At 44.5% G+C, this 14994-nt stretch overlaps 1 protein-coding gene across 7 annotated transcripts in view; it reads right to left on the reverse strand.

Moving 5' to 3' along the window:
• Positions 1-7611: 7611 nt before the first annotated feature.
• The window catches only part of Tmco3 (transmembrane and coiled-coil domains 3), a 38046-nt gene continuing 30663 nt past the window's right edge, over positions 7612-14994 (reverse strand). For 4 of the 7 annotated variants that reach the window (XM_027387811.2, XM_027387807.2, XM_027387809.2 and 1 more), the window contains exons 11-14: positions 14783-14933; positions 10164-10243; positions 9155-9304; positions 8013-8259 (exon numbers count right to left, since the gene is read on the reverse strand). In XM_027387811.2, coding sequence (XP_027243612.1) covers positions 8146-8259; positions 9155-9304; positions 10164-10243; positions 14783-14933 — 495 coding nt within the window. In that variant the 3' untranslated portion in view covers positions 8013-8145. Of the gene's footprint in view, positions 8260-9154; positions 9305-10163; positions 10244-10419; positions 10573-14782; positions 14934-14994 lie in introns of those variants that run through there. The other 3 variants (XM_035452292.1, XM_035452291.1, XR_003479615.2) reach the window with 2 other exon arrangements.

Genomic DNA, 14994 nt, shown 5'->3' on the forward strand with positions numbered 1-14994 from the left:
GTCAGGAAGTAAACAATTGAAGAGCTTCAGGAAGTCCCTGAAACCAAACACACTAGGTTTTTCCCTCCCCAAGCTTATGTAAGCAGAAAGGAGTGATGAGAGACAACCCCAACAATCTGGAAGAGACTAACCAACCGAGCTACAGAAAAATACACATTTCAACTGTTGAGATGCCTGCAAATTGTGCGATAAGCTCTGGGTTTCCAGTTTTCAAGAGTTGTCTCTGAGGTGGTCTTTGATGATGTAGCTGTCTTTGGGTCATGCGGGGATGTCTGCAGTCTTCACGGGTAACAGAGAGATGAGCCACAGGAGGCTAGGAGACAGTTCAGCTTGACACAACTCAGTGGCCGAGTCTGAATCTGAGTTGTTTAGTTCGGGCATATTTAAACACAGCACAATTCAGTGAAAATTTTTCTTGTGATGATTAACTCAATTCCATGTGCAAAACAAAGCATGTCTAAATCTCTTTGAGAAACAAAACAAGCTAAATACAGAGAAGTGACTACAATGAACTCTTTGCAAGGCACATGTGACACCTTACCTAAAAAAGATAGTATCTATATATTGACTATATGTGATACATTCCGTAAAGATGAGTTCCATGGATTGACTAAGAAAAACCAGTTTACAAGAAGGGTCTGGAGGAGGGCGTGGTGCCAGAAAGTCTTCCGCCATTCTGATTGCGCAAAGGTCACCAGGCTAGAAATCATGTCCACTCTAGCCTTCTGGGTATAAAACAGGTTTTGCATTCCTTCCCCAAAAGGAACAACCCTTTTTGTTTAACATTCCAGGTCCCCCTGTGCATGTCTGTGAGCACAAAAGCCTCCATGCCCCCTACGAGGTCATTTATGCTCCTGTAATAATGACCATTTGAAATTTATCCTGGATATACAAAGGTAGCCCTGTCATTGACAAAGGAAGGAATAAACAAAATACTACATATGCACACATAAACTATATTCAGCCATATAAAGTAACAGGATTCTGACATATGCTACCATATGGGTGGAACTTGAAGACATTATACTGTAAAATAAGCCAGATACAAAAGAATAAATTTGTGAGTTACTAGCATAGGTAAAGTCAGAATAAGTACTGGCTCTGTTGGTAGCAAGAAATGTATAGTCCCTCCCTGTAATTGCAGAGTTTCTGTTTGCAATGATATCAGTGTTTTAGGAACAGATGATAGTAATGTGTACGAAACATTGTAAATTAACACTAGTAAATTGTACACTTAACATGATAAACTTCCACTGGGTGTGATAGTGCATACCTTTGGTCTCAGCACCTGACAGGCAGAGGCAGACAGGTCTCTGTGAGTTTGTGAGTTCCAGGACAGCCAGGGCTATGTAGAGACACCTTGTCTCAAAAAAAAAAAAAAAAGATAAGCTTTATATGTGGATTTGTATCAAAGTTTTTAAAAAAGGAAAACCCAGTATACACATAAGTGAATTTAATTATTATAACAATTATTTAATTAAATACATTTCAATGCACCCCTTTTAAAGCTATAAAGAATGAATTGTTAGGTATAACAATGGTATTTTCATAGGGTAACTTAGAAGAGAGTGGTTATGAAATTAGGCACAGTGTTATGATCTGACAATTTATCTTCCAATGTTCGATAAAATATGATAATAATTGCTTAAATGTGGATACATGATTCAGGCAGTGGTGGCACAGGCCTTTAATCCCAGCACTTGGGAAGCAGAAACAGGCAGATTTCTATCAGTTCAAGGCCAGTCTGGTCTACAAAGAAAGATCCAGGACAGCCAGTGCTACACAGAGAAACCCTGTCTCTCAAAAAACAAAAACAGAAAATGTGAAAAATGTGGGTATTTTATGCTTCAACCTCTTCTTTACAGCATAAATCGGAAGTCCTAAACAGTGCAATAAGACTAGAAAAAGGGGTGGGCAATATGGCTTAGTGGGTAAAAATGTTGCCTGAACAAGCCTGACTCCAAGAGTTCAATCCCCAGAACTCCAAAAGCCTGATGCAGGGACTTGTGTCTGTAATCCCAGCAGTCCCATAGAGAGACAGGGTAGAGACAGGAAAATCACCCAGAAGTTCACAGGCCAGCTTGCCTCGGTAGAAAGAGTGAGAGCAACAGAAGCAACCAGGGAGACCCTGTCCTAACACGGTGGAAGGAGGGAACAGACCCTGAAAGTTGTCCTCTGACCTGCACATAAGAACCCTGGCAGGCCACACTGTCACTCTCACATGGCCATCATACAACCACGCCAACACCGTGGGGGATAGACTACACCTACACCAGCACCAACACCGTGGGGGATAGACTACACCCACGCCAGCACCATCACTGTAGGGGATAGACTACACCACATCAACACTGTGGGGGATAGACTACACCCACGCCGGCACCAACACTGTGGGGATAGACTACACCCACACCGGCACCAGCACCGTGGGGGATAGACTACACCCACACCAGCACCAACACCGTGGGGGATAGACTACACCCACACCAGCACCAACACTGTGGGGGATAGACTACACTCATGCCAGCACCATGGGGGGATAGACTACACCCATGCCGGCCCCAGCACCGTGGGGGATAGACTACACCCATGCCGGCCCCAGCACCGTGGGGGATAGACTACACCCACGCCGACCCCAGCACCGTGGGGGATAGACTACACCCACGCCGGCAAGAACACTGTGGGGGATAGACTACCAAAAACATTTTAAAAGGTAAGACAAAAAAATTGAAAGGCATAAATATTGGATAGGAAGACATATTTATTCTCAGAAGATAACTGTATGTGTGGGAAGTCAAGAAATCTTTTACAGTTAATCAGTTAATAAAGCAGTTTCTGTTATACAAGATCCATTCAGGGAGCCAAAGCATAACTGAGGGGTGGAGCACTTGCCAAGCATACATGAGCTCCTGGGTTCCCAGTCTTCTGTAGCAAATAAATATAAAATAGCTTATATTTCTATAGAACAATAATCTTTTGGAAATATATTTTAAATATAGTTTATAATAACACGAGAGAAATCTAAAATTAACTCAGATATGTAAAATTCCATGGATTACAAAAAAATGTAAAACATTGATTTAAAATGGATTGATGGATTTGGAGACTCTATGTTGTTAAGTTGGCCATCATCTTTAAACTGTCCTATAGGTTCTATGATATCTCAATAAAGTCTCAGCATGTTTTGCTGAAACTTGGCTATCTGGTTTTGTTTTTGGTTTTTTTTTTGTTTTTTTTTTTTTTAATGTGCTAGGTGTGATCCTATATACCTTTGATCCAAGGTAGGGGAGAGTGAGGTGGGAAAAGTGTGAATTTTGGCATCGTTGACCTCCTTCTCAAAAGAATATGCCTTGTTTGTTTGCTTTTCTAATGGCAGTGCTGGTGATTGGCTCTGGGACCCTGAACATGCTAAGCACACTGCTAAGCTATACCCCCAAACTCACTTCATTGTTTTTTATTAGAGCGTCAGTTTCAGAACATCTTTCCTATGGCCATCCACCCACAGAAATAGTGTCTTCCCAGTAGGTAGCCTCAAAATGGTACATTTGTCACAATCAGTACCTACATTGATCTGTAATTATCACCAGAGTTCACAGTTTATAACAAGTTCTACTCTTTTTATTTCTCCCCGCCTCTGAGACAGTGTGTCAGTATGCTGCCCTGGCACTGGCGGTGTAGACCAGGCTGTCCTCAAAGTCACAGGTATCTCCCTCCTCTGCTTTGAGAGTGCTGGGATTAAAGATGTGCACCATCAATCCAGCAGGTTCTAATCTTGCTATTATATTCTCTGAGGTTTGGACAAACACACACTGGCATGGAACCACTTCTGCCATATTTCATAGTTTCAGTAAAACTTTATGCACTGTCCTGCTGCCCATCCTCACACACCATTTCCCCAGGCCCCACAGACCCTTTTACTGTCCCTAAGAGTTTTGTCTTTTTCAGAATGTCATATAGCTGAAATGAGACAACATGTAAAGAATGCAACATTTTTTAATTGATTTCTTCTTGTGAAAACATCATTTAAAGTTCCCTTAGGTATTTCTACAGTTTGATCATCTTTTTGTTTTTGATTTTGGTTTGTTTGTTATTTTTTGTGATGAATATTCCACTCTCTGGATGCATCACAGATTTTTTTCATTCTCTTTTTTATTAATTTTTATTTAAATTATAAACAATCTTATTTTACATACCAATCCCAGTTCCTTCTCCCTCCCATCCTCCCAGCTTCCCCTATTATCTCCCCATCCCACCACTCCTCAGGGAGGTTTCAATCTTTTTTTTTTTTTGCAGATTTTTTTTATTTGAATTAGAAACAAGATTTTGTTTGTTTGTTTGTTTGTTGTTTTTTGAGACAGAGTTTCTCTGTAGCTTTCGAGACTGTCCTGGAACTAGCTCTTGTAGACCAGGCTGGCCTCGAACTCACAGAGATCCACCTGCCTCTGCCTCCCCAGTGCTGGGATTAAAGGCTTGCGCCACCACCGCCTGGCGAAACAAGATTGTTTTACATGACAATCCCAGTTCCCTCTCCCTCCCCTCCTCCCCTACTACCCTCCCAACTAAAACCCTACCTATCACATCCTTTCTGCTCCCCCTGGATGGTGAGGCCTTCCATAGGGTGTCATCAGAGTCTGACGTATCCTTTGGGATAGGGCCTAGGCCCACCCCTAGCATCACAGATTATTGATCACTGAAGGTTCTAGGTTGAGTTCTTGCAATTATGAATATCTGCTCTAAACCACTATGCGCAGATTATGTGGATATAATAATTCTCAGTTCACCTGGGTTAAGTGCCAGATAACTGCTGGGTTGGATGCGATTTATGCTTGGTTTTAGCAGAAACTCCAAACCTATGAAAGGAAGTTAAATCTTTTTGTGTGTGTATTCGGTATAATTGACAGCTGGGTCAGAGAAAATATAGATGACAAGAACACTGGCACAAGAGGAAGTGATTGCAAGATGGAACCTCAAAATTAGATTTTATCCTAACTAGCAAACAATGTATTTCAGACCTGGTAATTGGGTCAAATGCAAGCCTGAAAAGTTGAAAATAGAAATCACTGTTCTACTTGACACCTATCATGAGCAGCAATGTTGAGGTCATTATATAGTCTCACAGATTAAAAAAAAAAAACTGCAGGAAAATGTCAAGCAAAAAAAAATAAGAATTTTTTATATCATGCGCTCTTTTTTTTTTTTTTTTTTTTTTTTTTTTGTATTGTGAAAGGCATGAAGGGTATGAGGAGCTGGAAACTAGGCTCAGGTAAACTCCCAGATCAACTTGTTCCTGCGCTCGCGTGCGCGCGCACGCGCGCGCGTGTGTATGTGTGTGTGTGTGTGTGTGTGTGTGTGTGTGTGTGTGTGTGTGTGCGTGCTTGTGTGTACATGCATGTATGCATGTGTGCGCGTACATTTGTCCCTCCAGGCCAATCTCCTCCTCCCTACTTGGAGGTGCTGGCTCCATCTATCATCCCTTCCCCTCCAGAACATGAAGTCCTTTGTGAGGGGTCATGTCGTCATCATCAGGCCCCACAGACAAGGTAGGAAAGTGCCTACAGCCATCTTCTTTTCCCTACATTCCATTCTGAAGTCAGCTCCTCCCAGGCCTTTCTACACACATCTCTCTTTCCCTTCATCTTCTTAGTGGGGTCTCCAAGTGTTCCAAGAGCCTTGGCTTTTCTGGAACCAACTTCAAGAAGGATAGTGAGCTGGCTCCATCCCCTCAGCTACTCAAGCCCCACCCAAATGGGTGACAGGAAGACATTTCCAACTCTGAATCTATGTAGCTCTGTCTTGATCAGTGTGCAGCATGTAGACCATGACAAGGTGATGTGGGCTGGTGAAAGCTAGAGAAACCAGACATAATGTCCTCCCCTACCACCACCCCATCTTCTGGGAACATAGGTTCTTGGATGCATGTGCCTCCACCCCTGTAACTGGAGGAGCAGCATTTGCTACAGCAAACTCCATGGATACATTTTATTCTCAAGTCCTGATGTCCTGCAGCGGATGACCAACCTCTTGGAAGGCAGTGAACATGACCTCTTTTAGTTCTCTCTTCTGGACTCCTGACACTGCCCTTTCCCAGTCAGTCTCTTCAGGCAACCTTTGCCTTCTTCAGATGTCACAAAACATCCTCTAGTCACTTTTAGCCAGCAACTGCACCAGCTTACTCCTTTAGCACATCCTAAGCACACGGGGGTGGGGGTGGCAGCAGCAATCTGATGCCACTTAGGAAGAAGAGCAAACCATTTCCTAAAAGCCTCTGTTTATGTTGTTCTCCACTTAGCAAAGATACAGTCTATTTCAACTGACTTCAATGCTTTAGTTTATATTACTACAATCCATAATATGCATACATATTATATTATATAAACACAAATCTGTCCCTCTATCTCAGTATGACAGTAAATTTGTCCTTAAAACCAGTATTTATGGAGAAATTCTTGTTAAAAGTAACAGCTATGGCCGGGCGTTGGTGGCGCACGCCTTTAATCCCAGCACTTGGGAGGCAGAGGCAGGTGGATCTCTGTGAGTTCAAGGCCAGCCTGGTCTCCAGAGTGAGTGCCAGGATAGGCTCCAAAGCTACACAGAGAAACCCTGTCTCGAAAAACAAAACAAACAAACAAACAAAAGTAACAGCTATGTTCTACAGTATACACACACATATCTATAAATTGTAACTGCCAACTATAAAAGCAAATATATGTAATTGAAAAATAAAATACCTACCATGTGTGAACATTTCTGTACCCAAAGTTCAGGTGTTAACAAGTTTAATCCCCAATACAGTGTTGGGAGGTGGGACCCAAGAAAGTTTAAACCAGGGAGGACCTCACAGATGGATTAATTATGGTATCCACAAGCTCCTGGGAGTAGGCTCTCCCTCAGCAATTCTTCTCTCCTTGAAATGCCCTATGTAACATGCAGCCCCAGGGCATCCTCCCAGAGGCAGAGGGACAGATTCCAGTTCCTGACATTACCCAGTCACAGGCTATGCTGTAGTCATGAAGAGACTAAATATGCCCCTCAATGATGCTCTGGTAAGGGCCAGTTCTTCATTTCTAGGGCACTAATAAGTAAATATAACGGTTAAATTCCAAAGTCAGAAGTCAAACATTTTTTAAATGTATTCATCTGGTCTTTAAGAACTGTATGATGACACATGAATGATCCTTGCAAAAGAAAAAGTCTGATGGGGCAGGAGAGATGGCTCAGTAGTTAAGAGCACTTGTTGGTCTTGTAGAGGTCCCTGGTTCCACAGTGGCTCACAATCATCCATAACTGGAGTTCCAAGGTATCTAACCCCCTTGTTCTGACCTCCTCGGGCATCAGGAACACACAAGATGCATATACATTTATATAAATATACATGCATATATATATGCAGCAAACATTCATACATGTAAGCAAACCAAAAAAAAAAAAAAAACAACAAAAAAAATAACCATTGGCTAGGTTTTGTGAAATGATTAGTTCAACACAGAAATCTAATTTAAAAAGCAAGATTCTCAATGAGTTTCAAGTATTATGCCCTTTTCACAAGTGGGCTTTATTTAAGAATGCATAGTCTTATGATTCAAAATCAAATTATCTTTAAAGTAAAACTAATAAAAATCAACATGAAAATGTTTTATTTAAAATAGTTACAAGAGGCAAGAGGACAGCAAGTCTTTAAAGATCAAAAGTAAGCTTCCAAGCTTAAAAATAAAATTAAAATCTCATATAACCATAATGTTTAATAACAAATATTTGACCAACAAATTATAATTGTACAATAAATAAAAAAGGCTTTCTAATTTTTCTTCTTTACCAAAAACTCATGGGCTGATGAATTAACAATAGGAAGTTAATAATCTTCATTTTTTAAAAAAAGGCACATCAAGGCAAAATAGCTCAGGTGACTGTAAAATGCAGTGTCAAAACTCTGTACATAATCAACTGACTGCAAATAAATTACTCCGGAAAAACATGACAGGAGAATTTGTAAAAATGCAAGCAAACATGAGGACACTGCCTCTTTGTTGACACTGCTCTGTCTCTGAAGGTAGGCCAGCAGGACTGACGGTGCAGCAACAAACCATCTGAGGACTCCAAACTCCTGAGAAGGACCCCCAGCCCACAGTCCATTGTCATCTGGTGCTGTCAGAGACTTGACCTCCTCTCTGGTCTTGGCACACACTTTGTAATGGCCGCTTTCCACAGCACTGGGGCAAGTAAGAGGCTCAGTGTGGTCACACTTAGAATGAGGAGGTACACCTGCAACAGGTAAATGAGCACAGTCACAGGAGTTCCAGAAGGTAAGCCTACAGCCCGTGTGTCTCACTGAGTATCAGGAAGTTCTGGTTTTCAGTGAGCACAATGATTAGACGTGCTGAGCATCAGGAGGTACACTGACAACCAGAGTGGGTGAGGGGACATTTACAGTGGGAGGAACTGGGGTTTGACCACTGATAGAAAGTTCTGTGGTGAGTTCTGATAAATCTCAGGGTAGCAGCCTGGTTTCTGTGCTAGCCTGAAAGTGACCCCTCCAGGGTCCCACACAAGTCAGTGGGACTCAAACTGGATCCAGGCTTTCCCCATGACGCAGCTGTGCATCGGGTTCAGAGATGCCTCATTCACTCATCAGGAAGGCCTCTACTGTGCCCTTACCATGTCCCTCACACCGCCACCTCCTCACACTGCTCACACAGAGAGACCACCACTGAACAGGACATGCTCCGCAGGCTTCCCTGTGCTTCACTGGGGACTTCTACTGTAGGTTCAAGATAATAGCCCACCTTTTATTTCTCCTCAGCCTGTTAATTATTGCTGTGAAAGGCAACGGCATTGCTTCTTGGCCTTTTTGGTTAAGATGAAGCATAAAAGACAACAGAAGGATTAACTGGCTATTTGCATCTAAGAAATTAAAGACCTTAAATGAAAAGGAAGCAGCCAGGTCCAGCTTCCATGACTCCCATCAAAGGCTTCCTTCCAGGCCAGCTCAATGCCCACTGAAAACATGCTGCTGTCCCCGAGGCCTGGTGTGCCTGGACTCCCAAGTCAGGCACAGTGCGAGTCAGCGACAGTGTTCACTCTTTGCCAGAAATGCTTGCACTGAAGCATTCTATGTGTTCCACAGGGCTATCATGCCTGTTAAATTATAGACTCTCACCTCTCTCGAGATGATGCCCGCTCTCCGTGCTCGACTCCCCAGAACAAAGGAGAACTCGCTGACCTGTGCCAGGCCCGCTGATACAATCCACTTGATGTACTGGCTGCTCCTTGGCAGGATGAGAGACAAGACCAACACTGCCAATACAAACTGTAAGAAGAAGAGTTTATCACGTCACTACTCATGACCAAAGGCCAAACAAAATTACTCTCATAATACAGAACCTCGATGGAAAACATCAGTGGCAGCCATTGCTTCATGAATCAAGAAGGAAAGTAGCAGCATGTCAAATAGCCAGAAGGCACCAAATAAATAGAAACTATCTTAAATCCACATAGAACTAGAAGGCAAAATGAAAGGTTTAGATTCATTGACAGAAAATAAGAGTTCCCCCATCAGATTGAATCAATAGCATTAAATATTAAGTGTTCAAGACAGGTTCATTCCATACATGAGATGTTCTCTGGTGAACAGCCTGGAGCTGCCAGGAAGCTCAGGACTAGCGACTCACCAGATACTGCTAAATAGGCAGCCACACTGTGACTTAGGCACCAGTGCAGGTCACACAGTAATTTGTGCCCATGAGGATGGACATTTGGAAGTGCCCACTGGATTTCCTGTATGCTGAAACACATCTCCATCAGGAAGAAGGCACTGGCAGCCCCTCAGACTTATCTACAACAAGCCTGCAGACCCAAAAAGATGCTTGTCACCTAACTTCTGCTACTTCACAACACCTCAGTTCTGAAACAACACATCATCCTAGCATAGCATCCAAACCACTGGCCCAGACCTGCCTCCCTTGGGTCTGCCAAGGGCATGGATGGGAACCATCTGTGCACAGTGGCACTTGGAGACACGGGTGTCATTGGGGCTCTGCAGGATTTATGCAGTGGCTGCTGGAAATGAGGGCCAATGGGGAATGTTCTGCTGTGTAATAAGTAACAAATAATAAGTCCACAGCAGTGTGGACTTGACCAGCTCTGAGTGCTCAGAGACAGCCTCATACCTTCATGACGACCACAGACAGGGTGAGGAATACCAGCACAGTCAACTCGTAGATCACAAAGGTGGGGAACACATGAAGCCCTGTGGGAGACAGAGACATCTTCCAATGGCATATCTATAACTCCACCACACTAATTAAACTTGCTCTTACAGAAGAATTAACCTAAAACCCAAGTCCTTCTGAGTGCTTTGGCAAAACCCTCTCCCTCTTTTAGGGAAAGAAAGAGGTACAGCAGCCCTCCTCCATCAGGGCATACCTGCAGAGAATGCAGCAAAATGCCCAGGTAGGCACAGGATCCAGCACTCCTTGTAGACTGGGGACTAGGGTACACACAGCTTGTGTGTGCACGGCAGCCACAGGAAACATCGGGAAAGGCTCCACATCTCCATGCAGTCTTTGTCATTTCTCTCTTGGCTCACACAAGGAAGAAACCATGGGCATGCCTCACCCTAGGTACTTCTCACTGTCCTCTGTCCCTCTGGAAAGGGACAGATGGCTACAGGTGGAAGCATATCTGCCCACTCAAAGCTTTGTCATCTTCTCAGGAAAACACCAGTAACTGGAGACCTCCTTTCCCATCAGAGGCTCTTGGCCTCAGAGCCAGCCACTCAGTAGACTCCACAGCCTCAGCTCCTATAGACCATGCTTTTGTTTTACTCACAAACATGAATGTAAGAATGCTCCCTTTCTTTCCTAGACAGCTTCCTCTTCCTAAGACATGGAGATGCTTCCCCAAACTGGTTCAGACTCTGGTATATATCTACGTGACCCTCCAGCCTCTCCAGCTGGGCATCCCAGGCCCTTCTGGGGCTCTCTCCCCAACTCCTGGCTCCATCTGGTGTAACTCCCCTTTAGGGATCTTTTGTCAGAGCTCATGCCTGGAAGTCAGACTGCTGCCTTAACCTATCACTGGACCCCTCCCTCTTCCAACCACATTCCTGAATGGTCCTCAAGGCCCATTAGGCCCATGACAGGCCCCTGGAGTCTCCTCATTTGCTAGCTGGTTATAAGTCCTACAGGCTGCCCAGCCCTGGACATCCAAGACCTATACCACCAGCCCATGCACACTTCCTTGATAATGCCATAGTTTAGATATTTTTGGTGTCATGGCCGTTTATGTAGATACAACTAAGTTCAGGAGCAATGTGTGGTACAGTAATACTCATCTTGCCCCACAACAACCACAGTGGTACAGAGTCCCCAGCCCCAGCCCTCATGGGACAGGAACAAACCTACACACTGAGGCACCTAAGCCCTCTGTCTTCCTAGATTCCCACCTGCAGGCCACCCAGGAAGATCTCTTTTCCAACAAACAAGAGGTCGACTCAGCTGTGGACAACTCCCAATTGACCCGTATCTGTCTGATGGAATGCCCTAAGCCAGGCATTGGTCTGACCTCTCCCATCCCTAGGCTTTCCCAGGAAACCCCCTTCCTCCCAGGAAATACTCTCCATCCTACCCTAATTATGGCAGCTCTCCTGGAATGATGCCATTCATTTAGCCCATCCACAATGGGGGTTCCCGCACCTGTGCTGTAAGCTGAAAATGCCTACCCAGAGCCCTTAGGCTCTGTGGATGGCATCACCTTGCCCAGAAGCGTGTGAAGGAACATCTGGGAAACAGAATCCACTGAAGCCAGCGGTGAGAACATGACAAAAGTGAGACAGAAAATCTGCATCTCAACAACTTTGCCACAAGCCATCAGTGACAGGAGAGCAAATGAGCCACCAGCTGTGAAGCTGCTTTAGCTGCTCTCATGGTGAACCTCACATGCTTGGCAGTGTAAGGCAAACTATGAAGGCCCTGCCACTGTCCCACCCAGTCTCTTGGTCTCAGAGTACTTCCTTCCTCAACTGTAAGTATGGGCTTGAGAGGCAGGTAGATGAAATATGCCATGTGAAGTACATGGTCAGCCTCATGGCCATTATGCTGATGCCCAGGCCATGGGTGTAAGGTCTGCAAGATTCCCCCAAGCCAGATCCCATTAGGTGTGTAATGACCAACTACTAGGCCCTGCCCACGGAATATTCTTAATCCCAATTTAGAGGGGTGAGAAACTCAAAACTGGACCAAGTGGGCGCATTGCTCATAGAACCACATGTGGATGGCAGGCAGTGCCAGGCAGCAGCCTCCCTTCTCCAGAGGCACCGACACCACCACAGGACCAGACCAAGCTCTGCTACTGCAGCATACTATGCATATAACTATGCTCTACAAACTTGGGCTGAAACTCTCTCCACAGGGGCTATGGGGGCTAGAGTCTACAAGAGGTCACCAAGGTGTGACGACATAGGGGTGAGCCCCATCTGGAAGGACTGTGTCTAGTAAGATGGAGTCCATAGGCAGTTTCTTTCTATTAAAGAAACTTTGAGGCATGAGAGAAGTATCTGTTGTTTGAGGGACCTGGTCTGGGGTCTTTAGTAATAACATCCAAAGCTAACCACTGATATAATAGAAGTGAAAAGTGTGGCTTCATTTATAAAACAGGGGACAGTCTAAGTTGGGACAAGGACTAACTCTTGTCACTGGTCAGAACATGGGCTATGAAATCTGGGGCTACATCTCCACTCTGCAGCTCACAGAACCCCGGGTCACGAAGCCTCCAGCCCCACAACAGCTCTTACTCTCCCCATCAGCCTGGTGTCTTCCTTCAGTACAGAAAGCCCTTCCTCACTATGGGAACTGCTCCTTGTTCCTCATGCCCTCCAAGGCAGTCTCCTCTCAGATGCAGCTTGCTGGCAATGTCCTGTGATTGCTGCTGTCACTGTCTAGAACAACTGTTTCTAGACTTGCTAACAAGCACCTGCAGCTATGCTCCTGCCTCACTCAAGGTTTAAGTGTCTTCTGAGTGGAGAGCATGTCATTTATGTGACTAGAGCCCTGAACGAAAAGATGACCCAGTGATCAGATATTAAATGGATGGCTGTATGCAAGTTTCTTCAGAACTAAACCTGAATGTCCCTGATATACTTAGCATAAAGAATCAAAGCCAACACATGTGGAATTGTTACCCTGATCTGAAAATCAGGAAGCAGATGTTTCTGTTCAAATAACCACCTGGCAGAAATCCAGGTTTAAACAGACATACTTAGGGGCTAGAGAGATGGCTCAGCAGTCAAGAGCACGAAACTGCTCTTGAAGAGGACCTGAGTTTGGTTCCCAGCACCTACATTGGGTGGCTCACAACCAATGCCAGCTCTGGGAGTATCTGACATCTCGGGCCTCATGAGCCCTTCACTTATGTGCAGATACCCACAAGACACATACACATAAATAAAAATAAAGCAAATCTTAAAAAAAAGAACTACCCCAAAATTTAGATACTCACTTTTACTTGTAGTCTTTAATCCTAGCACTCAAGAGACAGAGGCAGGAAATACCTCCTTGAGTTTGAGGCCAGTCTGGTCTACAGATTGAGTTCCAGGACCACCAGGGCTACATAAAGAGACCCAGTCTCAAACAAACAAACAAAATATGGATACTCAATGACTCCAGATGCCAAGATATGGAGGGGAGCATACGTGAGCCAGGTGAGCTGGGAAATATGGAAATGCATCAGATAAATCTTAAGAGCCTGCCTCAATGAAGACAGACCATTGAGTAAAAATGCATCAGATAAATCTTAGAGCCTGCCTCAATGAAGACAGACCATTGAGTAAAAATGCATCAGATAAATCTTGGAGCCTGCCTCAATGAAGACAGACCATTGAGTAAAAATGCATCAGATAAATCTTGGAGCCTGCCTCAATGAAGACAGACCATTGAGTAAAAATGCATCAGATAAATCTTGGAGCCTGCCTCAACGAAAACAGACCATCGAGTAAGAACAGAAGTCCAGAGAGTCAGAACTAGACAGCTGTCAGCAAGCTCAGTGGGTATCACAGGGTGAAGCTGGAGTATTGATGAGAGTCGAGAGATGGGTCCAGTTCTCTGTCGGTCATCCTGCACTTGGCTGATGTCTTGTGCCCAAAAACCTACCTAGAGCACTAAGACAGTGTAAAACAGTCTCATTGCTCTGGGCAATGGTGGCACACACCTTTAATCCCAGTACCTGGGAGGCAGAGGCAGGCAGATCTCTGTGAGTTCGAAACCAGCCTGGTCTACAAGAGCTAGTTCCAGGACAGCCTCCAAAGCCACAGAGAAACCCTCTCGTAAAACCAAAAAAAAAAAAAAAGTCCCATTGCAGCCCCCTTATGGCTGCTGGGCCACCCCACTGTGAACCTCTCCTTCAAGACAGACAGAGCTGAGTACAGCCTTTTGTATTTCTATGTAAATCTCAGGACTGGCTTTCCTCATCTTGAGGGACTACACTCAATATACAGACCACAGCAGAGCAGGATGCTTTAGGTGTCCTCCATCTGCTGCTCAGGCTCCAGCATCAGAGCCCATTGTATTCCCACAGTTGCACAGCATCCTTAGGATCAAGTTTAGGCCCCTGAAGTTCGCTTTAAATGGCTACACACATTCTCACCTTTGAACTCATGAAACCTGACAAGCAACCAGTTAATTCTTGACTTTTTTTGCCCATTTTCCCTTTTTAAAATAAGCATATTTATACACAGACATAACAGACGAATCTCACACACTTATCAAAGGAATTGCAGTGTTGAGAGGAGTACCTATGGATGCGAAGAAGATAATGGCCAGGAAGTCACGGATAGGCTCGATGTAAGCCATGATCTCCTCTGTGACAACGTGCCCTTGGGAAGAGATCAGTGCTCCAGCCAGGAAGCAGCCAAGCTCCATAGAGACGTCCAACAGCTCTGTGACCTGAGGATGAGGAATCAGCTTCACTCAGGAACGCACCACCCCACAGATGCATGTTCATATA

This window comes from Cricetulus griseus, assembly GCF_003668045.3.
Source record: "Cricetulus griseus strain 17A/GY chromosome 1 unlocalized genomic scaffold, alternate assembly CriGri-PICRH-1.0 chr1_1, whole genome shotgun sequence".
Taxonomy (NCBI): domain Eukaryota; kingdom Metazoa; phylum Chordata; class Mammalia; order Rodentia; family Cricetidae; genus Cricetulus; species Cricetulus griseus.